Raw genomic sequence first — 26,647 nt, forward strand, 5'->3', positions numbered from 1 at the left:
GTCTTCTCCCGCCGTCCCTCCCTTCTGTCTCTGAGCATAGCTGAAGTGTCCCGGGGGCCCCCCTAAGCCGGTCATGCCTCTTCTCTTGAACGGTGGCTGTGACGTCACTCCTGGTCCTCAGCTGTCCGTGCTGTCCTGTCCCTACCATCCCATCTCAGTGGCCCATTTGACCTTCACTGAACAGTTCAAGTGATTTTTTTTTTTTTAAGGTTTTATTTATTTGAGAAGCGTGCGAGAGCGGTGGTGGGGGCTTGCAGAGGGGAGAAGCTGACTCCCTGGGAGCAGGAGCTCGATGCAGGACTCAGTCCCGGCACCCTGGGGTAATGCAGGCCTTGAGCTGAAGGCAGACGCCTAACCGACTGAGCCACCCGGGCACCCCATGTCCAAGTGATCAAACAGAAAATTTGATCTTCCTTTAGGCTTGGACCTAAAAACTTCGCGATGCGCTGCCTAGCCGCCTGGCCTTGCCTCCCTGCCCAGCCTTGTCAGTCTCCATTTACTGCCCCGTGGCTCCCTACAGAGTGGCCCAGGGCTCTTCCCTGGACCCGTGATGCTGCCCATGTCCCTGTAGCTTCTCCTCTCTGGAGGGCATGTGTGTCCCTATCTCTCTCCCGTTTCAGAGGTCCCTTCTCGGCTCTCCTGTTCCTCCCGTGCACTTTTGACCAGTGTAGATGTGTTGGAAAATGCCTGACAACAGGCTCTCAGTGGGGGCTGGTTTGGGGTGCATCCTGATTCCCCAGTATGAACGTTTGCCTAGCACAGAGTTGGCGAGAACTGCTCAGTCACTCAGGAGCCCTGCCCAGGCTGGCTTCCGCACACCTCTACTGAGGACCCTTTATTTTATTTATTTTTTTTTAAGATTTTATTTATTTATTTGTCATAGAGAGAGAAGCGAGAGCAAGCACAGGCAGACAGAGTGGCAGGCAGAGGCAGAGGGAGAAGCAGGCTCCCCGCCAAGCAAGGAGCCCAATGTGGGACTCGATCCCAGGACGCTGGGATCATGACCTGAGCCGAAGGCAGCCGCTTAACCAACTGAGCCACCCAGGCGTCCCTACTGAGGACCCTTTAAATCAGATATTTTTCTTCCCGTTTTGGTTCTTTGATGACAGGAGTGAGGCTTTGGGTTTCTCTTTTTTCCCCTTAATCTTTGCATCTGATGTTACATAAACGAAGGTTGTGGCGGGGCAGATGGAAAAGGAGACTCTGCCGGTCCTGCAGGCGTCTGAGTGGGTGAGCAAGTCAGGACAGCCCGCAGCCCGGCTTCTGGGCGGCTGGGATTAACTTGGCTTGCTGCTGGGCTGCGGAGACGGGAGCAAAGGGGGGCACTGCTGAAGCCGTCTGGGTGAGGAGGGCCGTGGTGCGCCCTTTCCTTTGTGAGCAGAAGTGTTTGTTTTCCACAGATGAGCAGCAACAGCAATAAAAGAGCTCCAACAACAGCGACCCAGCGGCTGAAACAGGACTACTCTTCGGATTAAGAAGGACCCGGTGCCTTACATCTGTGCAGAGCCCCTCCTTCCAACATTCTGAATGGTAAGGCTCTGGACTGCCACTCTCCTCACACTGACTGTCACCTGGGTTCTCCGCCGGCTTGCCTGGGTGGCTTTCGTGCTTCGCCATGGCACTGGGCAAGGTGCATCTGCACCTTTTTTAGATGTGAGCAGACAGAGGCCTGCGGATGTGTCCTGGTTGTCTTCGTGATAGGTGGCAGCTGGCCTGCAATGGGGTCTTCCTTCACCCCTGCACTCTGGGGCTGGAGAGAGAGTTCTGGAGAGCACTGTTTGGTGGGGTGGGGGCGGTGGGGGTGCTGGTTTGTGGGATCCACAGCAGAGGTTGGAGTGTATCGGTCTCACAGGTGTTGGTGGAGAAGCTACATTTCTAGACTCTTCTTCTCTGCTCTTTGCTTGTTGGTGCTGTGAAGTGGCCTGTCCTGCCTTGGAGAGTTTGTGACAAAGGGTCAGGCGTCCTGATACCTCCGCACCTGGCACTGGCCTGGGAAGCCATTGGGCTGATGAGACGGGCTCCGTACCTCATGGACACTTGTTTCGTAGTGACTCTTTGGCTGTGTTCAAGTGTGGCCTTGGGAACCTACCTGCTTCTCCAGACACGCTGCCCGTACCAGGGGCGTTGCTGATTTTGTGGGAAGTCAAGTGTAGGGCCCAAGTAGTAAGCATTTTCTGTTTGGAGGGTATTTCTTTTTTAAAATCTTACTTGTTTATTTGAGAGAGAGCGCGTGTACGTGCCAGTGGGAAGAGCAGGGAGGGGAGGAGCGCTGAGCAGGCCTTCCGTTGAGCCCGAAGCCCGATGGTGCCACTAGGTCCCGCAACCTGAGCTCATGGCTTGAGCTGAGACCAAGAGTCCGATGGTTAGCTGAGCTGCCGAGGCACCCCTGCTTGAAAGGGATTTTGTGTTTTGATCTCAGAAAGTGTCTCTGAGGGGCATTTGAATGGCTCAGCTGGTTAAGCTGGCTAGTCTCAGCTCAGGTCTGGATCTCAGGGTTAAAAATTCGTTGCAGCGTGGAGCCCATTTAAAAAAAAAAGGAAGTATTTTTTAAGTTTCTTGAATCCAGAGGAAACAATCGAACAGAGTTAAAAAGAAATCCTTTTCCGACTGGGCAGGTAGTTTTCAGGGTTCTGGATCCGCCTTCCTCAGCTTAGAAGGGCTCTGAGAGGTGAGGGGAAGGCTCTCAGGGTGAGGGGGCTCGTGTGGGTGAGGCTTCAGGCTCACAGCAGCGCTCTCCCCGCCCCCAGGCCACAAAAACCACGTGGCGCCGCTTACAGAGTCGGCCCACAGAGGGACGGGTTCCATGGCCGTTGCAGGGATGTCCTCTTTGTTTGGGGAGCCTCTTCCTGCCCGTGAGTTCAGGTCCCCGGGCTCAGCACTCACGAGGAGCAGCTGCTGCTAGGGTTTCTTACAGAGAACAAAGGAGCAAAGTCGGCACTTGGAAAAGGCACTGGAGGCAGAAATCCGTAGGAGGCCAAGGACAAGCTTGCCATCCCCGTGGGCTCTCACAGACTTGCTGTGGCAACACATTTGAGGTTCTGTCCACCAGGGAAGCCTGTTGAGATCCAGGGCTTTGGGATTTCCAGGGGGAGTAGGTCATGTAGGCACCTCTGCCTGGCACCTCCAGTGTTTCCAGACTCCCAGCTGGGAGGCAGGCTTCCTTTTGGCATGGATCCTCTTTTTAGCCCAGATCATTTAGTTGGGGTGCTGAGACCTTCTCCCACTCCAGAATCCAGTTCCCAGAGCTGGCCGAGGATAGCCATGTCAGGCCCGCTGGTTGGGCTCTCCTGCCCAGCCCTGGGCATCCCCTGCTCTGCTGCTCAGGGTGCTGGGTTCCCCACACTTGCTTGTTGCCCCTACCCTGTGTTCTTGAACGGGGCGCCAGGCCTGGGCAGTGACAGAGTACGGCCGTGTTCCTGGGTGGCTCACGTGCTTAGCTCTCAGGGTTGTTCCTGGTCAGCGAACACCGATGACTGTTCCGGGAGTAAAACGTATCAGCGAGCAGATAGCAGGTGTTGTACGGCCCACGGCGTTAACGTGGTGTTTGTGGGAAGGGGTGGTAATCGAAAGTGTTAACAGTCGTGTGTGCTTGTGCGTTTCTGGGTCGGTTCTACGTTCTCCTTTGTTCTTTTCTGTTTTGTTTGAAAACCCTTAAGTCCAAACACCTCTTGACCTACAGCTGGAGCTCTGTGTTTGTGTGGGAGAGTGGGGTCTGTGCGTGTGGCTGCTTTTGGTCTGAGGCCCGTGGGCCCAGCCTGGGCTTGGCTCTGTGCGGGGACTTCAGTGACGGTTGTGGGCTGTGCCTGTTCCTCCTGCTACAGGACAGCTGCTCTGAGGTGGTGTGTAGTTCTCCCAGAACAGGAACAGCAAACACGGGGAGACACACAGCCAACTCCTGTCACCAGCTGTCCCCTGCTTGGCCTGCTTCACAACATTTGGGTGCACAAGTTTCCCTGGAAATGCAAGTTTCCAGGTACACCTCGAGAATGAATGTGACGTAACGTTGGAAACCTTTTCATTTGGCTGTAACTGTTAGAGAGGAGTTCTTCCTTGCATGCTGTAGACACAGAAGTATTTTGTGGAAAACTCACAAGATAGCGCTTTCAGGGTTCTGTTACAAAGTGACTAAAGTGTCTGCAGTACAAATTCATCTACCGATTGTGAGTATTGTTGAGTATCAGGTTTTCACGGGACCCTACAAAGCCCAGCCTTGGAGTGACTCCAGGTTTGGAGAAGTTGCCATCCCGGAGCCCGCTGATTTTCTTCTCTCCCTCAGGCACTATGTGGTCCGAGGCCCAGAGATGACTCCGTATGAAGGTAAGTCTGATCTGATTGGAGAAGAACAACAGGCCGTTTTACCTCCCCCTGCCCCTTAGGATTTTATTTATTTATTTGACACAGAGAGAGACAGCGAGAGAGGGAACACACGCGGGGGAGTGGGAGAGGGAGAAACAGGCTTCCTGCTGAGCAGGGACCCCCCAATGTGGGGGCTCGATCCCAGGACCCAGGGATCCTGACCTGAGCTGAAGGCAGATGCTTAATGACTGAGCTCCCCAGGTTGCCCACTGTTACCATCTGATAGACTTCACCTGTCAGACACTTGGTATTTGTGAATCACGCCCTATTTTGGATGTGCACGAGTGAGATTGGACTTCCTTGGACTCCATCCCAGCGTTTTCTCCAGGTCCAAGAAGTGTTTGGTTTTTTGCCGTTGTGTTCGGTCCTTTGGAAGCTGTCCTGTAAGGGACCGGGGTTTACCCGGCCTTTCCCATCAGTGGATCAGAGCTGGAAGACAGACCTGGTGAGCAGGACAGCATGGCCAGCTTCTCCTGGGATTTGGTCAGACCAACGTGGAATATTGTCCCGAGGGAGGAAAGGTGTAATTATGGAGCTCTCACTCTGCTGAGCCCTCTAAGCCCAGTTTTGGGCCCCTTTGTGGATGGGACACTGAGGCTTAGGGTCTGCTCTGGGTCAGCCGACCACCTCTGCCCTCCTACTTGCTGTTGAGGCCCATCCGCTGATGCCACCCCAGGGTCGTCTGGTGTCATTTACAAAGTAGACCTGGGATTAGTCAGCACGTCGGGGGCCGCAGGGAGCCTGGCACCAGCCTTGGTTTAGGCCGCGGGAGAGATGGGCCATGGCAGGGCAAGCCCAGGGCAGAGCTGTGGCTGGGTGGGCAGCACCTTCAGCTCTCTAGCCACTGGGTCCTTGCTTCAGGCGACATCTACATCCACATGGGATGTAGATCTTGCATAAGATTTCAGTAGAAAAGAGTCTGGCCACTGGAGGTTTGGCGCGTGTGTCCCCAGCCTTACGAAGACTCTCCTTTGGTGTGGGAGTCCCTGGCACCGGCACGTGTGTCCCTGTGGGGGGCCGAAGCCGTCTGCAGGGTGGGGGGGTTCACAGTGTTATGGTGGGGCCTGCCCAAATGACCGGCAGCAGCGTGTGGCCTTGGTGGGCTTGCAGGGGGGGTCTAGAAATGCAGCAAAAGATGGGCTTCAGGCCATCTGGACAGATCACGTTAGAATGGTTGTTAAACGTGTGTTTCTAAAGATTTATTTATTTATGTATGTGTTTGACGGACAGAGATCACAAGCAGGCAGAGTCGGCAGGGGGAGGGGCCGAGCAGAGAGCCCGATGCGGGGCTCGATCCCAGGACCCTGGGATCATGACCCGAGCCAAAGGCAGAGGCTTTAACCCACTGAGCCACCCCGGCGTCCCTAAACATGTGTTTTCTAACACACTAGGAGTGAATGTGTTTTCTCTCTGCCAAGGGGCATTGTGCCTGATTTTTAAGGTTTTTTGTTTTTTTTTGTAGTTTTATTATTTTCCAAATAAGTAGTAAATGTTATTAATTTTGTGTCCAGGCCTGTTGCTGGCGGAAGTGCGCCTGGATGGGAGTGGAGGCAGCGGGGAGAGGAGAGGGCACCCCCGGGTGAAGGCATGCACGGCGGGGACGCCAGGAGACCCGCTGATCCCCAGGCCCTGGCCGGCAGGGGGGTCCTCCTGTCTCTGTGGCAGAAGGAGGCGCCCTCTTTCCAGACCCAGCGCTGGTCACCAGTGCTTCCTTGTGTCTAGTACTCCCCTGAGTGTTCGCCTGCTGGCTCTGGCCCTCGGGCTGCCAGCAAGATGCCCTTCAGACCCAGAGCTTGTCCTGCCGCTTCTCCTCCCCCTTCCTTCTCCCTCCTCCCTCCCCTGCTCGGCCTCCTCTCCCTGCTCGGCCCTCCTCCGCGTCTGTCCATCCCCTCAGCTCAGGGCTACACTCGACAGCTTAAGGCCTGCCCTGTGCTTGCTGCTCTTTTGGTTAAGAAGGGACCCCTGTGAACTGCCAGTCCAGGGGACAGACCTCAGGCCTCAGTGCCTGGGGTTCTGTGGACTCCAGTGGTGCGGACGCTGGCTTCCTCCTCACTTGCTTCTGCTCTGACTTCTGGATGTCCTGACCCTTCCTTCCCGGCCTCTCGCGGCTCCTCTCCCTGTCCATGTCTGCTCGGCTCGGCACTGGCTGGCCTCTGGACTCCACGACTGTGCTTGCCCTGGCGAAACCCCAGGCCTACCGACCCTCGCAGCTCAGAAGCCGCCCCCGCTAGCGCGGGTGCCGCGGAGGGTTCTCCCTGAAGCCATCTGTAGATCTTGCACGATCCGGGCAGAGTTGTGACGAAGGTGTTCTGTGGGCACACACAAACTTGACCTGCGAGCTTTGTTCCTAAAACGTACACGGAAAGGCAGAGGGTCGGGAGTAGCTAGAGCAGGAGCGAGCCGGAGGAGTCGCTCTGCTTCATCTGCAGACTGCGCAGCCTCAGCGAGCCGACCGGAGGGAAGGGTGGGGGTGCGGGTCCCTGGGACAGAGCAGAGAACCCAGGAACGGGCCGGCACATTTGTGGCCAGTGGGTTTTTTCTCTTTTTCCACTTAGTTGCAACAGCAGTTCGGTGGAGGAAGGCGGCGGCGTGCTGCGCGCTCTCCGCGGCGCCTCCGAGGGCCACAGCGCTCTCCGCAGTTTCTGTCCCCAGCGCTCGGCCGAGGCTGTGCTCCTCACGCCGTCCCCTGTGGACGCTGGGAGTGAAGGATGTGGGAGCGGCCGGCCTGGCACTGCTCCCGTGCGCTGCCTGAGGGCTTGACCTCCGGGCGAGGCTCTGTCCTGCGGGCCCTGCTTTGCCTCTTCCCCTCTCACACCAAGCCCTCCGGGCCCCCTCAGCACAGACCCACCGGCGTTCGCCTCCTGTGTGCGGGGCACACCTCCACGCCGAGAGGCGGAGGCCCGAGGGCTTCGGCGGCCCCTCACGCGCCGCCTGCCCGTGTATCGCGACCTGCCGTTTGCTCCTGCAGTTTGCTCCCTGTGTGGTTGCCTCTCTGCCCGGCTCCTGCCCGGAGCGCTCCCCTCGGTGGAAGGTCTTCACCTGGCTTTCCTCCAGTGCACGACGGAGGTACGGGTGCGGGGCTGGCGCAGGTACTGAGGATCCCATCTTCCCGGCGGCTGTGCGGTTGTGCCGCGAGCCAGTGCCTGTCTTCCCAGCGCCTCCCGGGGAGCTGAGCCTCAGATGTGCCCGACTCTTCTGCTTCCTCTTAGGAAAAAGCCCTGTGTGTATCACTTGCTGTTGTCCAGTTTGGCGTTTCCTAGTAATTTGAGTGAGTGTGCCCTGAGTGCCATTTATGGTGTTGGTTTCTCAGCAGTGGACTTGTCTGCTCGCGGGTCGGCCTTACAAGGGACACTGGCTGATGCCATCCCTCCGCCACCGGCAGAGGCTGGCGTGGAAGACAGCACTCACGCGAGGGGGCCAGGGCCCTGGTGGGCAGGGCCTACCCAGGAGTGGCCTTGGAGCAGAGATGTGTGGCTCTTTGGGACTAGCGTGCCCCAGTCCTTGAGGTGGGACCACACCCAGGGTGCTGGGGACAGCGGGGATCCCAGGTGGAGGTCATGCAGCGCGTGAAGCCTCCGTGCGCGCGCACATCACCAGGTGTGCTGTCAGCGTGCGTCACTTAGCCTGCTGCGCTGGGCCCAGGGCTCTGCATTTCCAGCAGGCTCCCAGGTGTGGCCCTGAGAGGAGGGTGTGAGGCCTCCGGTAGGCTGGGGCAGTGGGTCTGGGAGCTGAGGGGGTGGGGTGAAGGCCATGAGGCTAGCAGGGTCCCCCAGAGTGTTGGTCTGGATCAGTTGGAAGGTGTGGCCAACAGGATTTGCTGTTGGAGTCGGTGTGGAATGGCCGCTGGGCCGGGGGCAGGGGGGCAGGTCTGGCCGTGGGTCTTCCCAGAGCTCAGTCTGCACGGTGAAGAGGTTGGCACTGCTCTTTGGGGAGAAGAGCCAGATTCTGTCTCAGACTCCTCTGAACAGTGTTGCCTGGATGTTCAGGCCATGGGTCTGGAGAGTGGGAGGATCCCCAGAGGCCCGTGTGGAGTGCTGGCAGGACACGGACGATCGCATCCTCATGTCACAGGAGACGTGACACCCCAGAAGGGAGAGTGGTCAGGGAGGGCACCAAAGGAGCCAGTGGGTTGCGCTTAGGGGGTGGAGTGAGAATGGGGCAGCCAGGCCAGGGCGGGACTCGAGGTGGGAGGGGAAGTCTGGGGGGTCTCGAGGTTTGGGGGATCGCGGTGGGAGCAGGGGCCTCGCCAGGGTGGCCTTGGGCGTCGCTGTCTGGGGGTTTTCCAGAAAGGAGAGTGAGCGATTGGCAGGAGTTGGAGGGGTGGTGGCCAGAGTTTCGTGTTTCTACGGTGGGAGAAATGATGGCAGTTGTGTTTATTGCTGGGTGTAGCTTAGCGGAGGAGGAGAGATGGGGTGACCTCGGCTGTCATGCTGGGAAGGGCGGCAGGAGGGGGCCACTGAGGATCCCAGTACAACTTCTCTTCTGGTGCCGTGCTCTGGGTGAGAGGTGGGCATAGGAGGGCTGAGCAGGGTTTGTGTGGTAGTCGTATGGGCAAGGCTGCTCCTGAGTTTTGGTCATGAGCCCCTCCTTTGGAGTGAGACCTCCGGCAAAACTCTTGTGTTCCCGGGGCGGTCCGCTGGTGGGCACAGAGATGGGGCAGAGCGGCTGGGCTGGGCTGGGAGGCCGCGGGCAGTGATGCCAGTCTCAGGGCTGGCATGGGGCTGGGTGTGAGCCGTGTGTCCCCGCAGGAGCTGCACTGTGAACCATGACAGGCTCTTTCTGTTTTGATACAGGTGGCTACTATCATGGAAAACTAGTTTTTCCCAGAGAATTTCCCTTTAAACCTCCTAGTATTTATATGATCACGCCCAATGGAAGATTTAAGTGCAATACCAGGTAAGGCATTCCTGTTTCTCCAGTATCGAGTGAGGTCAGGGTTGGGGGGAGCTCTGTTGAGTGGGTCCCTGTTTTGCAGGCTGTGTCTTTCCATCACGGATTTCCACCCAGACACGTGGAACCCGGCCTGGTCCGTCTCCACCATCCTGACGGGGGCTCCTGAGCTTCATGGTGGAGAAGGGCCCCACCCTGGGCAGCATAGAGACGTCGGACTTCACGGTGAGGGGTGGAGGGCGCGGCCACGTGTCGGGGGCTCCCCAGACACTGCGGAGACTCCCTGCTCTGGGGCTCCTTGTTCTCCTCCGCAGTGGGAAGAACAGGCCAAGCTTCCTCAGGGGCCTGGGGGCGGGGGGCAGAAGGGGCGGCTGTGCAGCCCCGGCCATGGATAGCAAGGTATCGAGTCCTTGTTACCAGGTTTTTATTTTTCCGCTTTTAAAATTTATTTATTTATTTATTTATTTATTAAAAATATTTTACTTATTTATTGGACAGACGGAGATCACAAGCAGGCAGAGGCAGGCGGGGGTGGGGGGGTGGAAGCAGGCTCCTCACTGAGCAGAGAGCCCGACGTGGGGCTTGATCCCAGGACCCCGGGATTATGACCTGAGCCAAAGGCAGAGGTGTCACCCACTGAGCCCCCCACGCGCCCCTATTTTTCTCTCGTCTAAGTAGGAGTTAAAGTTATTAGTTGATGATAATGGAAAGATGCATGCATTTTCATAAGACAGAGTTAGTTTATTCTGAAGACCGAGTTTATTGGGTGCTTTCAACCACAAGAAGACCGTAGCTTTTGAGGATGAAATAAAATTTGAAAAAATTGAAATTAATTTAGAATTTGAAAGAATTGAAATTAGTCTTTGGGCTGATATTTCCGTTCTCTTTCTTCTTAGAAAAGACAACTGGCTGCACAAAGTTTAGCATTTAATTTGAAAGACAAAGTCTTTTGTGAATTATTCCCTGAAGTTGTGGAGGTAAGGGCCAGGCCAGCTCCGATTTGCTCCCCCTTGTCAGGAGCATTTCATGTCCCAGTCTTCCCCAGAGAAGACCGTGCTGCTCTGGGTCCCTGGGCTGCACGTGGACTGCGTGGACAGCACTGGTTCCCACGTGCGCCTGTAGGAGCTAATGGGCGGGTACAGCCCTGCCCCTCTCAGGGTGCCCAGGGAGCTGGGGGCTTGGATGTGGTGGGGTTGGAGCTGGGGGGGCCAGGGAAAGGGAAGGACGTCAGGACGCAGAGCTCCTCGGGTGGGCGGCTGAGCCACAGGGAGGGCCCTTGGCCAGGAGGGGCAGGGTGAGCCGCATTAAGGTCGAGGTCCCGGTGATCCTGTGTCGCTTGGACTGACTCAGTCTAGGCCCTGCGAGGTGCAGGCTTGGCGACTTTGACAAGTCCCTGGACCCCCTCTTCTGTAAACAGGTTAGCAGCAGCCCCCACCTCCGGGGGTGGGTGTCAGGCTTGAGCACGTGGGGCCAGCGACCGCAGGCCCCACAGGTCTTCCACCCACGGGTGGATCTTAGAATGATCCCTAGTTCTAAAGGAATTTGTTTGTTTGTTCAGAACAACCCTTGTTTTTTTCTGTTTTTATCTTAGGAAATCAAACAAAAACAGAAAGCCCAAGATGAACTCAGTAGCCGACCCCAGGCTCTCCCCTTACCAGATGTGGTTCCAGATGGGGAAACACACCATGGTCAGAACGGGCTTCAGCTCCTCAATGGGCACGCGCCAGGGGCTGGGCCACACCTCGCGGGGCTCCAGCAGGCCAACCGGCACCACGGACTCCTGGGCGGCGCCCTGGCGAACTTGTTTGTTATAGTTGGGTTTGCGGCTTTTGCCTACACGGTCAAGTACGTGCTGAGAAGCATAGCGCAGGAGTGAGCCACGTGCCACGGCTGGCAGAAGTGGTCAAAAACGAGGGACACTGGGCCCGAGCGTGCCACGGGCTGGCTGAACGTGCCGCCAAGCGCGGGGTGGACCTGCCTGACTCCTGGGGTAGCTTTTTAAAACCTTGAAAAGGAAAACAGAAACCAAAGTGTGTCATTGAGATTTAGAGGAGATGCAAGATTCTCAGCTCCCTGTCCTCACTCTGGGGTCTGTTGGGGACCATGGAGCTTGGGTGCCGAGGAGGAGGGGCCTCATGCTTTGGTTTTATAGCTTATCTCCTGTATCGTCTTTTGGACCTGTTTTAGTAAACCTGTTTTTCATTTTATTAGGTTTGGTCACTTAAAAATACAAAACTCGATTATCAAATACTCTGCGTGCATTCTTGGTCCAGTGGAGCCCTGGCTCACCAGGCAGGAGCAGTTCCCACAGCTGCGCCCGGCTGGCAGGGGCAGGGGGCCTGGCCGTGGGGCCCAGGGGCTGGCCAGGGGCAGCCACAGATGGGGGCCAGGAGATGTGGGGCTTTGGGCCTCAGCATTTGAAATGTGTTTGTGTTCGTTGGAAAGAAGCCGTCCTTCCTCGCAGAGTGGGTTCTTCGTTTTGGTGAAGTTGAAATTCAGCGTCCACTTGCTTTCTGACCACAAGGTGGCACCCCTTCCTTGAAGAGCCACCATGTCCCGCGTGGTCCCTAAGGCCGCCTTCCCTTCACCCTCCTCCTGCCCTGGCCTCCACACCCGTGCCAGGCCGGGCCTCCCGTGGCCACCTCCAGGCTCCCAGTGCCCGCAGGACATTTCCTCTGACCCCCAGCAGCCCCCCGGGGTCCACACCTGACAGGCAGGTTCTGTGCACCTCAGGGCTCCCCTCACACTTGGTCCAGATGTGTGCTTTACCTTAAAGGTAGGCTCCCGTGTTCTTCCCGCAGCTGACCCGTGTCCGGTGTGGGCTCTGCCCTGGAAGGCCACACATGGACTGGGCATCCCAGGAAGGACGGGGCCGGCGGGCTGGACACAGCTCCTCGGCTGCTGACATCTGCGTCAGGCGCCCGTGTGAGGATTCTCACTCCGCGTCGTTGAGCGCCGTGTCTGCGGCTCCCGGGCCGAGGGGCGTTCGCTCCCGGGGCTCGGGCGCGGCCGCCCACTCGTGCAGCGCCCACATTCTTTGCTTTTCGATCTGTTTATTTAAAGTTGCTCTATAGTTTACCACTCGTGTGTATTTAACCCACTCTTGTGAAAAAAAGTCTTTCATTATATCTTGTTCCTAAATGTTGTGCCGTTTGAGTCTCTGTTGGTGGAAACGCAAGCCCAGCCCAGCCCAGTGCCGGGCGGCCCAGCGGCGCGGCCTGTGGGGCTGGAGCTCCCGTGTCTGCAGCGCAGCGGCGCCTTGGGAGCAGCCGTGGCGCCCGGCGGCAGTGCCACAGCTGGGGGCCCCGCGTGTGTCGGCTGGCGTGCGCTCCGCCGCACCTTGCCCTCTGTCCGCGGCCGCATCTGACCCAAGCACTTGGTGTTTCCTGAGGTGTTGAGGCAAGTTCCACAGCAGATGCTTTACTTAACGTGGGTCATTTCCTTGCCCGATGTGAAACGTCAGCTCTTCAAAACCCTCTGTCAGTGGGGCCGACCGGTCCGTGCCGAGCCTGCACCCCGTGTCCGAGGCGGCAGGCTGTCTGCAGTGACCCGAGGTAGACGATGACCTTGGGGTGCCTGGATGGCCCAGTCAGAAGAGCGGGTGACCCTTGATCTCGTAGTCGTGAGTTTGAGCCCCACATCGGGTGTAGAGATTGCTTAAAACAAATAAACACTTCAACCACAACAACAAAAAAGACGAACTTGATCTGTGGGTCCACGCATCTGACCCCGTGTCCACGTTGTTCTCCCTCAGAGGCGTCACCGGCCCCTCGCGCTCATGTGGAGCCCTCGGTGAAGGGCAGTTGGGTGTCCCCAGTGGTTGGCCCACCTGAACCGCTGAGGGCAAGCCGTGTTGGGAGTCTCTTAATCCAGGGACGAAGCCCTGACCAAAGTCAGGCTGCACGGACAGAGGGGAAGGGGTCCTGGGTGGTCTTGCGAAGACCATTCCCAGCATCTCTGTCCCCAAGAAACTTCCCCAGGCCTGTGTTTGAGCCTGGAAGCTTGTGAATGCAGCCGAACGGTCTGGGTCTGAGGCTGGGGTGGTCGTCGGTATGTCGAGGGCATCACGGGGGCAGGCTGCTGTGGGGACAAGGCCCGGCGTCTGGGTTGTGGCTTTGTGGGTAGAGAGGTGTGGCTGTGGGCCTGGGCCTCCCTCCAGGGGCAGTGGGTGTCTGGGGCAGTAGGGTGTGGACTGGAGAGCGGGGTCCCTTTGATGGTTTTCCAGGCAGCTCCCGTGCTCATTGGGGGAGCCGAGGCCCTGAGAGGACCCACAGGATGCAGGGAGAGGAGGCACTGGAAAGCAGCTTCCCTGACACTGGACCTGAGCCCAAGGGGGCCGCGGCCCCCTGCAGAGCACAGCCCGGAAGAAGCTTACCAACCAGTGGGCCAGGGAACTGGTCCTTCCTGTTTGTGGTCGAGGTGCCTCGGGATGGGCACAGAACCTCATGGTTCAGGCACGGTTGGACCTGTTTGAGGCCTATTGCTGTGTGGCTGCCCCGTCCCGCTTCAGAGGCCGTCCGCTGTAGGTCCACCTGCCTGTAGGACTGTGCTGGAGGCTGGCCAGTTGGCAGTGCCCACGCAGTAGCCAGTCCGGGATGGTCCACTGCCCCCGGCACTCTGCGGACACTTCGAAGCCTCTGAGCATGGGGCTATCAGGATGCAGTTGCTAGAAAAAGAGGCGCCTACGTGCCTTGTGCCCTCTTCAAGACCCAGGCATTGGGACCTGAGTCTCTGACGGTGATCTTGCAGTCGGCCGTCACCGCCCGCTGTTGTCCCTGAAGCTGACCAGCTCTGCCTGGACCAGGAGTGGGGACGGATGACCCTGGGCAGACGCTCCTCACGTCTTCCCCACCAGGCGTGGCTCTGGGGGTGGCTCTGCCTGCAGCTGCCAACCGTGGACGTGGTCTGGGTCTAGAGTCTGCCTTTGTCATTCCTGGCGGACGTCTGGAAATTGAGGAGTTCCTGGAGGAGGACTCGTGCTGTCCTCCAGGCCTGGTGTGCCCCCACCTTCCTCGGCTCGGGGCTAGCCATGGCTCTGACCGTCCGTCCGTCGGCCTGGTCCACCAAGGGGCAGCTGTCAGCCCACCTGGCCCCCGTCATGTGGTGATTGGCTCTGCAAGGCTTGGGTGGCTTCAGCTGGCCCCGGTCACCCTGTTGCCCGCCGTGTGCTGGTGGCTAAGGAAGGGCGCTAACTCTCCCTGGGGACCCGCGCACTGGTTTCTGGGTCCCACGGGGCAAGTCTTGCGCTCCGTCTCCTCGGACTTCTGTAACTCTCCCTGCCGGCTGGAGACAGCAGGAAGCGGAGAGGCCTGGTTGGGTGAGGGCACCCCTTCGGGCAGTAAGGTTTGGCCTTGTGCCCCAAGAAGAGGAGGGGGTGGAAGGACTCGGGGAAAGCCTCAGGCGGGCCGCCCACCATAACGTTCTCTGAGGTCACTCAGTCCCCCCTCTCACTAGACATGCTCACTCCAGTGGAGGGCCAGTGCCCAGGGTCATCTAGGCCCGGATGTGGCTGGGAGCCTGGTCGAACAGCTGTCTGTGCCAGGTCCTGCCTTTCTCAGGAGCAGGGTCTGACTGAACCAGGCTTCTGGGCATCACCAGGACTCTTGGGTAGGGGGACCTCTGTCAGAGGGCCTGGAGGGGGCCTGGGGCAGGGCTGGAAGGATCCGGAGGGCCTGAATGAGGTGGGCCTTAGGAAGAGCAGGTGGGGCTGGCTGTCCTGATGGAGGTTGTCCCTGCCCCTGGGCCCCCTGGATACGAGGTGCTGGGAGCTTTTCTGGGAGCAGGGTGGGGTGAGTTCATGTCAACAGTTTGCAGGGCCAGTCGGCCCTCCTGGAGAAGGGCGGGGGCTGTTTCCCCGGGGCAGGGAGCAGCCCCTTGCCACAGCCTAACGCCCCCGTCTCCGCCCCCGGGCTGGCAGGGGAGCCCCTGTTGGCTGGCAGAGCCCGCAGAGTGTGAGCCCTCCCCCTTGGAGCTTTGGGGCGGAGGGGAGGGTTTATCTGGCGGCGTGCACGGGCAGCCGGGGCACTGCATGTGAGGGAGGCGGGCGCCGGTCCCAGCCCGGGGGATCCGGGGATCGGGAGGGAGTGCGTCCCTGGAGTGGTCTGCCCCAGCCCGGGGCCTGTGCCGCCGCCCCAGGCTCACCCTGCCTGCAGTTGCAGGGAGGTGGCGAGGTGCCCCCTGGGGCTGTGTCTCCGCAGGGGGCCCTGAGTGCCGGCTGCACCCCTGCCCCCATGAGCACACCTGGGGGTACCCGCTCACCGGGCTGAGCCGCCACCACTGGGGTCTGCAGCTGCTGGGCGCCATGCACTGGGCCTGGGCGGCCGCTGCTGTGGCCCTCGGGCTGCAGCTCTTGCTCCTGGGGGGCGTTGGGGCGCGGCGGGAGCCCAAGAGGCCTCAGCAGCCCAGCCAGCGCACTGAGCCCCCCACCGCCACCACGTCCCACAGCGAGGGGCTGCTGGGCTCCCCCAAGGTACGCTCCGGGCCGGTTGCACGTGGGGCGGGTTGCGCATACTTGCAGGCTTAGGGCGGCCCCCTGGCTCTTGGCGGGCCACCTTCTCTGTGGCTCTGCCCTGTCTGAGTGGAGTGGGGCTTTGGGCAGGACTCGCAGCAGCTGCTCTTGGGGCAGCCACTGGGGCCCCGGGCCCAGGGGAAGGGTGGGGGAGGGGAGGGGCTGTGTTGGACCCTTTGAAGCCCCAGGCCCTACATGCCTCTAGCAGCCTGCTGCGGAGCAGGTGGCGGGGGCAGGCCCCTTGTTATCCGAGTCACCCACAACTTGGGTGGCTGGAGAGGCGAAGGCTAGCTTGGACCCTGGGCTTCCTGGAGATCCTTGCCCTGACCCCCCACTGTGTGTCCAGCACCCCCGATGGCCTCTGACAGCCAGTGTTCTGGTCCTTGTAGTCCCTCTGGCCTCAGTCTGCCCCTGGGGTCCCCTCTGAGACCTGCCTCAGCCTTGGCCCTCCACCATCTTGGGCCAGGTATCTCGGGGGGGGGGGGTTGGAGCTGACCCCAGCAGCATGGGTCTGCCCCTGTGGGGGCCGCAGGCCTGAAAAGAGAGAGGCAGTTGCTGGGGCAGGCCTCCCACCGCCCAAGCCCTCGTGCCTTTGATCCTGGCCTCCCGCCTCCAAGGGCGTCTCCACTGCAGCCAGCGCGGCTGCGCTCAGCCCACGCGGCCCGTTGGAGCCTGAGGCCCCATTTTCCAGATGGGCAGGCTGAGGAGTGTGAGTCCTCGGGCCCTGCCAGCCAGAGAAGGGTGGGCTACTGGCAGCTTCTGGGGGTAGGCCCGGGTCTGCCTGGGGACAAGCAGGCAAATCTCTATTCCAGGAGTATCTCCGTTGGGGGGGCTGCCATGGGACACATACCCCAGAACAGCCCTCCCCAGGCCTTGGGACCCCTGCTCCTCCTGCTGGGGGTGGGCTCCTCTTCTACCTGCCCCCGACTCCTGTAGCCCTTGGCCCCTAGACACCACTGACGACTTGTCTCGAGGCCCCTGAGCCCCCAGGTGTGGCTAGGGAGGCTGGCAGCCAGCCAGAGAGCAGGCAGAGAGCAGGTACCCCAGGAACCAGGATATTCAGATATTCCTGGCTTCTCCCTCTTCTCCGGGTGGGCCCCAGATCAGGGGTGGGAGGCACCCTCCCTGCCCCTCCTGTCCTGTCTGGTCTCCTGAGAAGCCCTGCCCCTCCTGGGTCGGGAGGCAGCACCTGGCCTCGGAACCTGGCTCTTGCCATGTCTGGGACTGAGGGCTGCCCGCTGGACTGGACCCTGCAGGCGGGGCCTGTCAGCCTGCGCTGCCGGACAGAGCCCTCTGAGAGTGGCCAGGGCTCTGCTCTAGCCCTGTGGTGGTGGCTGTGCCCCAGCCAGTCCAGCGTCTGCGGGGTTCCTGCCCGTGTGATGAGCTTCCTGCCCCAGCCTGGCCTGCGGACTGCCTCAGAGACAGGCTGATGCTCTCCCCAGCCCACACCCCTCAGTGGGAAGTGCTTTCTTCGACTTCGAAGGGGCTTCGGGGGCTGCTGCCTCTCGGGCTTGTCCCAGCGCAGAAACTGGGCTGGGGGGAGTGGGTGGAGGGGAGAGGGAGCATGGTCCCTCCCAGCCCTTGCTCAAACAGTCAGGTGGGCTGGGCTGCTGTGGCCTGGGTCCCAGCCCAAGGAGCCTGGCCAGGGGTGTCCGCTCACCCACCTGACGCCCAGCGCAGAGCAGGGCCTGTGCTTGTGCTTTCCCCAGCTCTGCGGGGCTCTGAAGCTCTTGGGGAGCGCCCCCCAGCCCCGAGAACATACCCCCGAGAACGCCCACCTGCGGGGACGTGTGAGGCAGGCCCGTGTCTACATGGGTGTGCCCGTCGGCTTGGGAACCCGGTGCCGTGGGAGCGGACGTGGTCGCTCCAATATGGAACCAGAACCAAGGTGCCTGGACATCAGGTCCTTGCCCTGTGTGTCCTGGTCTGGGTCCCCAGGGGTGGCCTACAGTGACCCATTACCCTGTTTCTCATGTGTGCTGAGTCCTGCCCCAGGTGGCCTGGGCCCCAAGTCTCTCCACTCTCCCCTGGGGGCAGTAGGGGAGGCCTCGTGGGGGCCCGGTGGCCAGCACAGCAGCTCTGTCCCCTGGCCCTGCAGCCACCTGAGGGCCTGGGGTCTGAGTTCTCAGACGCCCACATGACCTGGCTGAACTTCGTCCGGCGCCCACATGACGGGGCCTCCAAGAAACGGTGCCGGGGCCGGGACAAGAAGTCGGTGAGCCCTGGGGTCTGAACCCAGGGGAGGGGTGGCTGTGGCTCCCACTGGGACCCTAACTTTCTCCCGCCACCCCTCAGCGAGGCCTCTCTGGCCCCCCCGGGCCGCCCGGGCCGCCTGGGCCCCCCGGGCCTCCCGGTGCCACAGTCACCCAGGAAGCCCTGCTGCGAGAGTTTCAGGAGATGCTGAAAGGTGAGACCCTGTCCCAGATCTTTCCGCCTGGGCCCTGGAGGTGACCACACCCTGATCTTTCCGCCTGGGCCCTGGGGGTGACCACAGCCTAACCCAAGACGCCGCTCTCACCCTTTCCCCACAGAGGCCACTGAGCGCCGGTTCTTGGGGCTGCTGGGCCCATCGCTGCCTGAGGGGACAGGGCAGCTGGTGGCCGAGGCCTTCCACTGCGCCCTGAAGGGCCCCCTGGTGGTGGACGAGAGGACGCTGGTGGAGCTGCATGGCTTCCAGGCTGTGAGTGCGCGTGGGTGGGGGGGGCTGGTCCTCTGGGGCATCTGGGTCGGGAGGTGGGGGGGGCGCACCTCATATCCCAGTAGCGGCCAGTGGGGGTGGGGGGCCAGGTGCTGGGTCGGCTCCCCACTGCTGGGCAAGGCTCCTAGCCAGCCTGGGACAGTCGCCCAGCACACGCACGCAGAGGGTGCCTGGGGGGCCCCGGCATGGGGGGGTGGGGTGACCTGAGTCAGGATTAGCAGGTCCTGTGTGCCACAACTTTGGGTGGGGCCCAAGGGCGCCAGGAGCCAGGGATGCCTTCCCTGGTGGGGGCTCTTGAGGGTTCTTCCATCTCTTGGGGCCTGGGGCCCACGTGGGCCCAGAAACATGGGTCCCCTGCTGCCGATCCTGCCCACTGGGGGCTTGTGGGGGTGGCTGTCAGTCACAGGCACCTCCCCCAGGCTGGATGTGCAAGATGAGCGCCCGGGCGCTGCAGCGGCTGTTCACCTGCTGTCCCTCCAGCCCACGGCCCAGGGCGCCTTCCTGCGGGGGTCTGGCTTGAGCCTGGCCTCAGGCCGGTTCACAGCCCCGGTGACCGCCATCTTCCAGTTCTCCGCCAGCCTGCACGTGGGTGAGTGGGGGCCAGCCCCCAGGCCTGGGTCCCCTTGAAGACATGCCTCCATCCCCACCTCCCGCCGGGGCTCTCGCTGAGGGCCCCCTCTCCTCCAGCGTGGCCGCTCCTGGGCCTGCACCTGGCTGTCTAGCCCCTGCCCCTCTCTGCTCGGTCCTCCCCGGGGGGCTGCTGCAGGCGTGCCTGTCTCCACAGACCGCAGGGAGCCGCAGGGCAGGGCGCGGGCGCGGGCTCGCGACCACCGTGCGGGTGCTTGTCTGCATCGAGTCCCTGTGTCATCGACACACGTGAGTGGGCCTTCCTTGGGGGCACTGTTGATGCTGCGGGGGCCGCAGGGGGTGGTGGCCAGGCCTGGACTGTCTTGCCTGCGGAGAGGGAGGGGCTGCTGCAGACACAGAGCTGCCCCGTGTACTCAGGCGCCCTCACCCCACCCTGCGATGCTGTGTCCAGGTCCCTGGAGGCCATCTCGGGCCTGGAGAGCCGTGGCAGAGTCTTTACCGTGCATGTGGAGGGGCTGCTGCAGCTGCAGGTGAGGCCAGAGGGCCAGACGCGTGGGCATGGGCCCGAGGCCTGGAGCCTTTGCCTGGCACCGCTTAGCCCTGCGTGTGGTTGGACACCGGCCACGTGAGCCCCCCCGGGTGGGTGCTGCCTGGTGGGGCTCGCGCTTCATTCCTCTGTGTGCTGCCATGGCTGGTGATGCCCACTGTGCGGTGTCCACAGGCTGGACAGTACGCCTCCGTCTTCGTGGACAACGGCTCTGGGACAGCCCTCACCATCCAGAGTGGCTCCAGCTTCTCCGGCTTGCTCCTGGGCACGTGAGGGCCAGATGGGGGACCCACAGGGCCCACCCACCCCCACTGTCCACTGCTAAACCTGTGGTCCCAGCAATAAAGAGCTGTCAGCCCTCCCTGTCGCGTGGTTACTGTGTCATCATGCAGGTGGGGGTGGGGGTGCAGCCCTGGAAGGACATGTGGGCTGGTGTCCAGTCTGGGAAGCAGTAGCCTATGGGCACCTGCGGGGCCCCGGGGCCCAGATCCATTCAGCCTGGGAAACCACAAGTCCCAGAAGCTGGTGAGTCCGATGGCGGCCGGATGCCATTTGCTGTCACTGTCTCCCTTGGGAGGGCCTTGTCCAGCGGGGTCAGGTGCGCGCAGGGCTGCACCCGGGAACCTGGCGGGGCGGGCCTGCGCGCCGATGTGCTAGTGCGCATGCGTCTGCGGGGCGGGGCCAAGGGCACCCTCCACGGCGGGCGGCGGCCTCCGCGGCGGGACGCAAACCACGGGGCGGGGCGCTAAGGCCCTGCCTGCGGGTCCTGTGGATTTGGGCTCTGTACCCGCACCCTGATTCGGCTCCGGGAAGCCCAGACCAAAGAATGTGAATTGGTCTCGGGGTGCCCGGGCCTCTGCGGAGCTGCTGAGATACCATCTCTGTCTGGCACCTGGGCCCTCGGCAGCAGCCCCACCTGGAGGGCCGAGGCCAGGCCCCTGGCCCCTCCCCAGATGCCTGGGGGGCTGGGGCAGGGCCCGAAGCCCCTCTTCCAAGGCGGAGCAGGGAAGGGCCGCCCTGGCCCTGTGAGTGGGCGGGGGAGGGGAGGGCAGGCGCTCCGGGGTCCTCGGCAGGCTCAGGGGGCGGGGACGGGAGGCAGGGCGGGAGGAGATGGGCGCCCGAGGGCCGTTCTCCAGCCCCTCCCCTTGGGGACCCTCCCTGCAGCCCGCTGGGTAATGAGGCAGGAGAGGCTGGTGCCGGGCTGGCGGCAGCCCCTGCAACCACGGGCTTGGCCGATGACCCGTCCTCACCTCTCTCCCTGGTCGCCCCAGGGTGGCGTCAGGGGCCGGGGCGGGGGTGGGGGGCGAGCTGGGGGTGTCTGCTTTGTAGTGGCTGCAGGCGCCAGCCCGGTCTGAGTGGGGGTGCTCTGGCAGCTTGCGGGGTGTGGGGGGGACGGGGCCCTCTCCGGGGAGGTTGGGGGAGGAGGGGCACTGTCTCCCACTTCCCGTTACTGAGGTCCTGCGCCAGGCTCCGCCATGGGCACTGTCCATGTCTGACCCCCATTTACAGAAGGGAAAGGGGCGGGAAATGCCGAGAGACAATGGCCAGCCCCGGCCAGACTCTCAGATGTGCCTGGGGCCTCTCAGCGTCCAGGGGGGCTCCCTACTTCCTACAGGTCCTTCCGTGCCAGCCAGTCCCTTCCATGCCAGGTCCTCCTGGACCGGGTTGGGTCCTGGAGGGGACAGGTCTCATGGTATCCAGACGTGCTCTGGGGACTGTGATGACAGAGATGGAGACCCAGACCCAGAGCCCACAGACAGTGACAGATAGGCGAGGACAGATGAGAGGCGAGGACAGAAGGACGGACCAGGCCGGCCCCGCGGAGCCTGCGGTGGGCAGGTGGCCAGGGCCCGGGCCGCCGCTCGACAGCACCTGCCTCCAGGTCTGTCTGGTCTTCCTCCCTGTCTCTGTCACCCCTAATCAGAGGTCATTAGCCACTTAGCTGTAATTCCCCTGGAATGTGCTGTCCCCACTTGGGCCTCCATGGCTGAGGGACTGGGAGCAAAGGCATGTGGGCGGGGGCAGGCCGTGGTGGTTGCCGTAGGGCATTGAGTGTTGTGAGCTGAAGGGGCCCAGGGGTCAGGCCCCCACCGACACAGGGTGGACTCCCAGGGTGAGCAAGGGGCGGGTGCAGAGTGAGGCTCCCCAAGGCTGAGCCCACCTTCCAGAGCCCAGGTACCCAGCCCGCAGAGAGAAGGGAGGGCCGTCTTCTGTGAAAGGGAGATGAAGATTCTTATGGAGCAGCCCCTGGGACGCCCTTCAGTGGAAAGAAGCTTGCTGCCCTGTTGCCCTCAACCCCGACCGTGGTGTTCAAAGAGCTCCCTGGGGTCTGGGCAGCGGTCTGGAGCCCCCTAAGGGGCCCTGGGCCCTCACAGTGATGCCCAGCCTGAGCAGGGGCTCCAGGGAATGCGAGAGCCCGGGAGATGGGGACCTTTACCTGGACTGGTCGCTGGCTTTGTAGCTGGGTTTTGGGGTGGCGTGAGCGTCTAGCTGGGGCCAGAGTCAGAGGGCCGCACAGTTCTGTATGGCTTCGGGTTGACCCTTGACTATGCCCTGCCCTGAAGCAGCAGGAAGTAATGGGCTGATCTTCACTAACCTCCTTTAGGGCTCACTTCCCAGAACCGCCATCTGACCCTGGAGCTTGCCAGACAGGGCTCGGTACCCTGCTGTGCTAGGTAGGGTCTCTAGGGAGGGGGCAGCCTTCCTCTGGTGTCCCCCAGCCCTGCACAGTCAGAGCCTTCGGTCTTCGGGCAATCGCCTGACTGCCACTGATGGGCCCCACGGTAGCCCTGGGACTCTGAGAGTCGGGGTGTCTCGGTGTTGGGCCCCAGGCTGGCCTTCCAGCACCCTGGGCTCGTCTGGTTTGAGAGTAGACAGGAATGTGGGTATCTGGCTTGGGACAGTGTTCTTGGGGGACAGTGCTCCTGGGGGCCAGGAGCCCCCGCCAGCTGTGCGGCCAGGTCCCGCCTGAGGTCTGTGGCAGGGTTGGAGGGTCCCGGCTGGGAGCCAGAAGGCTGCCTGTTCCCTCTCCCTCTCTGTGGGGGCTGAGGGTTGGGATGGGGTGAGGCTGGCAGAAGGAGCTCCCCCCCCAGCCTGGGCCCTGGTCCCTGCAAGAAGTGTGGGCGTCAGCATACAGCCCCGTCAGGCCAGCTTTGGGTCTGAGTTCGCCCCTTCGGGTCGGGCCTGTGGCCGGTGAGGGCGCCGTTCAAGGGCAACTAGCTCTCCCCAGCTGGATTAACTCCCGGCACACCTGGAAGTTTCTCACTTCCAGACCAGACGTGCTGACTCCTGTGACCTTGGCCAGGGACCGAGATTTGGCCTGGGGGTGCGGGGGTCTGGGTGGCAGTTTCTCAACTCATGTCTTTGGGTGTGCCTGTCCCTGGGCTGACCTCGTGGTGGCCCGGATGGGGTCTCTGACTTGAAGGGGTGGGGCTGCAGAGTGCTGCTGAGGGTCTCTGGGAGGGCTCTGTGTAGCGTGGGTCTCCGTGTCGCCTCTCTCTCTGCCTGGGGCCAGGACGGTCTGTGCTAACCTGGGACACGTGGAAGCACACACAGGGCCGGTGTCCAGGACCTCGCGGCTGGAGCCCTGGGCCCACCAGTCGCTGAGCTTGTGAATGGCTGGGCTTGGCGTCCTTGGTGTCAGGGAGGCCAGCTGGCTGGACCGTGCTGGGGGTTACAAGACTGCTGGTCCCTGAGGCGGAGAAGTGCTGCTGCCAGTCCTCAAGCTGGGCTCACTGTGGTGGCTGGGTACGCTGGGCGATGGTGGCCAGGGACAGGGATTCCTCACGCCCAAGGAGGAGCTTGCAGGACACTGTCCTGGGGCAGAGGCTCCCTGGGGGCAGCAGGAAGCCTTATCTCCCCCAAGGTCTCTATCCTGCACACAGGAGAATCCAAGGCCGGGCCGGCCTCCAGAGGCGAGCTGGGGAGCGGGGGGTGGTGGGACGGGGTCTCCCTGGGTCTTGCTCACTGGCTGGGCTTGGCCAGTGTGTCCTGTGGGCTCTGAGCGCTCCATGACCTGAGGGTCCTGCCCTAGGGTCAGCCAGCTGCTGGGGCCTAGCCCCAGGCACCCGAGCTGACCCAAGAGTGGAGGCCTTCAGCCCGCAGCTGGGTCCAGGAGGGCTGGGAAGCACGACCCGGGGTCAAGCACACAGCCCTGACCCACACCCGTGCCCGCGGCTGCCATCGGCACATCTGCCGGTGAGTGTGACGGTGTGCACAGGCGGGCCTGGGGGCGGCGTGGGGGGGAGTGCTGGGGCACAAAGGGCCTTTGTTCAGGAGGTTTGGGGTGCAGTCCCGGCTCCGGGGCAGTGACTCATGGGTTCCTCTGGTGGGATCGCGTCAGTTCTGCAACAGCCTGCATGTGCCACACACCCCGGCAGCCTCGAGGGTAGGAGGGACCCCCACCCGCACTTGCCGCCCCTCCAGGCTGCTCGGTTGGAATCTGGCTCTGAGAGGGGGCGGCGAGAACAGGAGGGAACAGGAAGGGTGTCAGAGGGCCAAGCAAAACTCCACTTCTGAAGTGAAGCCTGTCCGGAAGCAGCCACTCGGCCTCCCGGCCCTGCTGTAGGCGGGAACCCCTCCCCGCCACGGCCCCAGCAGCCAGAGGTGGCGGGGGGTCCCTTGCAGCACGGTGCTCCAGAGCCAGGCCCCAGGAGGCCCAAGGAGGCTGTCGGATCCCTCCTCCTGTGGCTGGAGGGCCCGACACGGGTGACGAGCTGTCACGGGGGGCTGGAGCTGGCTCTGGCCATCTATCCGTCACTGCCTTTGCAGCATCAAGCAGGCGCCCCTGTCAGGGTGCAGGGGCCCCTTGGGGGCTGGGCCTCGGGGCTCCACGGATGCCGCCGGAAGGAGGGGGCAGGCCTTGGATCGCCTCCTCCTCTAGTCGCCAGGCGGGGTCGGGCCCTGGGTCTGTGGGAGGTGAGGTCTGGGTGAGGGTCTTTGTGGGCTTCCCGGGCAGTGACCCCTGCCTGTGTTTTCTCTGGAGGACGGAGCAGGAGCAGCTGTGGTCCCGGCTCCCTCCGGTGGACAGAGCAGTACACTGTCCCGGCTGCTCTGTGGCCCCGGCTTCTCCCTGGCCTTGGCCACCACCCAGCAACAGGAGCGCTGCTTGGCGAACCTGCTGCCTGTAGCCGGAGGGGTCTAGGGCCGTGAGCCCGGGAAGTGCAGGGACCTGGGGCCAGGGGTACAGGGACACCTGTGCATGGAGGCCACTCTGGGACCCACCCCCGCGTGGGCAGGGGCCACAGATGTGTGTGGGAGGGCCCCTGACTGTCCTGCTGAGCGGCCACCAACGGGCTGCTCCTCGCCTCCCCGACCGCTCCCACCGGCTCAGGCCTCCCCAGATTTCAGCTCTGGCTGCCCACTCAGCTGCCAGGGCCCCCTTCCTAGGCTGGGGGTGGGTGTGTTCTGGGGTGGCTTTCATCTCCAAGCCCAGGTGGAGACCCTCTGCTCTGTAGAGACCTTGACCCTCATCACTTCCTGGGCCCCTATGCCCCACTCCCGAGATGGCCTGGGTGAAGGCTTCAAGTCTGTGTGGAGGGGATGCGGGAGTTACTCTGTCCCCATGGTCAGCCTCCGCAGAAGCCCGTCTCCTCAGAGCAGCTTGGCTGATGCCCCGCAAAGGCTTGGTCCTCTCTCCGGGACCCCACCAGCTGGAGAGGGTGGATGGACCCCTGGGCCCCTGTTGGTGCTCAGACTGGAGGCGGGGCACACCTCTGCCCAGTCTTTGGATTTGCCCCCTTGAGGCTGGCATCCGGATGCCATTCCAGATCCCTGGGACCTCCCGGAACAGATGCTCCTGGTCCTCCCCTAGCCCCACAGAGCTGCTAATCGGTCCTGTTCTGGGCCCCTCGGGGTCTAGGGGATTGATCCCTGCAACCCCAGGCCTTGGATGGGGGGGCGGGCTTGAGTTTCCTGGTCACGGTCGCGGCAGCTGGAACAAAGGCCTGAGGTCTCATCTCCCGCCCCCTCCCCCGCCACCACTCAGACCGCCCCACCCACCGCACAACCTCCAGTGGGACCCCACAGTGGGGGAGGCTCGGAATCCCTGGGGACGAAGGGGTGGCCGCCCCAGTGATACCCAGCAGAGGACGTTGCCCTGGGCATGTGGCCTCAGGACCCATGGGTGGGAGGTTGCTCTGGGGTCTCTGAAGCCCTCAGTGCAGCAGGGTCACCTGGCTGCAGTCTGGGAGGGTTGGATGGTCTGCGGGGGCTTCTTCCAGGGTGTGAGGGTCTGAAAGGGGGAATGGGGCACGACGGGGAGACAGGGGTCGGGAAGGACTGGGAATGGGGCAGGGTCAGAGGAGAGTCTTGGGGGTGAGTGGGACCAGGTGTGTGGGGGGGGAGGGGGAGGAACCCCGGGGTAGCCCAGGCTGGCAGTGAGCCCACCCTGGCCCTGAAGAAGCAGGGGAGTCCCTAGAGGCCAGGTGACAGGGGAAGGGGCTGTTTCAGCAACCAAGGCTGTGCGGAGGGTCCTCTGGGTGGAGGCTGGGAGGTGAGCCAAGAGTGGAGGGCCACAGGGTCCCAGGAATGAGGAGACCCCCAGGGCCTGGACTGCGACCCCTTGAGAGCCTACTGTTCGTTCTGAGGCCAGGTCCTGGTGTCAGGACTGACACAGGCCTTCAGCCGGCTTCCTGGACTCAGGGCAGGAGGGGCAGCAGCCCTAACCCAGAGCATCCTTAGTAGGAGGGACAGACAACCCAAGCCTCTCTCCTGACCAGAGCACAAGCACCCCGGAGCCAGTTAGGGTGATTCAGTCTCCACTGGGCTGCTGCTGCCCCGGTGCCTCTGAACGTGGTGGTTCTCCGCACTTCCTCTGGCTGTCCTGAGCAGGGCCGGATGCTTGGCCTGCTTGAAGCCCGTCTGTGGCCAGCGGCCATGGGCTCCCTCAGCCCCAGACAACGAAAGGCAGTGGTCTCACAAGGGGACCCAGGTCCCCTTGTGGGGTCAGGTGGGGGCTGAGGGGCACACCAGCCATCCCGGTCAGACCCTGCAGGTTCTGACCAGGAGCAGCCAGCCCCTTCCGGCCACTCTAGGACCCTGTCGTCCAGGCCAGGTGCTG

The 26,647-nt window shown here is 62.3% G+C and overlaps 2 protein-coding genes across 2 annotated transcripts; both read left to right on the forward strand.

The window, feature by feature from the left end:
• The first annotated feature begins 1,066 nt into the window (after window positions 1-1,066).
• UBE2J2 (ubiquitin conjugating enzyme E2 J2) lies at window positions 1,067-11,453 on the forward strand. Its single transcript, XM_032301559.1, is given in 8 exon segments — window positions 1,067-1,230; window positions 1,401-1,530; window positions 4,277-4,317; window positions 9,150-9,252; window positions 9,332-9,404; window positions 9,406-9,471; window positions 10,143-10,223; window positions 10,838-11,453. Coding segments are annotated over 6 exon segments (624 nt in total). The 5' UTR covers window positions 1,067-1,230; window positions 1,401-1,530; window positions 4,277-4,301; the 3' UTR covers window positions 11,123-11,453.
• Window positions 11,454-12,481: 1,028 nt separating this feature from the next.
• Window positions 12,482-19,944, forward strand: C1QTNF12 (C1q and TNF related 12). The gene is given in 9 exon segments (XM_032301558.1): window positions 12,482-15,715; window positions 17,853-17,969; window positions 18,050-18,161; window positions 18,286-18,434; window positions 18,933-19,041; window positions 19,237-19,280; window positions 19,282-19,328; window positions 19,492-19,570; window positions 19,762-19,944. Coding segments are annotated over 9 exon segments (924 nt in total). The 5' UTR covers window positions 12,482-15,547; the 3' UTR covers window positions 19,861-19,944.
• Window positions 19,945-26,647: the final 6,703 nt, after the last annotated feature.

Source organism: Mustela erminea, chromosome 10, assembly GCF_009829155.1.
Source record: "Mustela erminea isolate mMusErm1 chromosome 10, mMusErm1.Pri, whole genome shotgun sequence".
Lineage (NCBI taxonomy): Eukaryota > Metazoa > Chordata > Mammalia > Carnivora > Mustelidae > Mustela > Mustela erminea.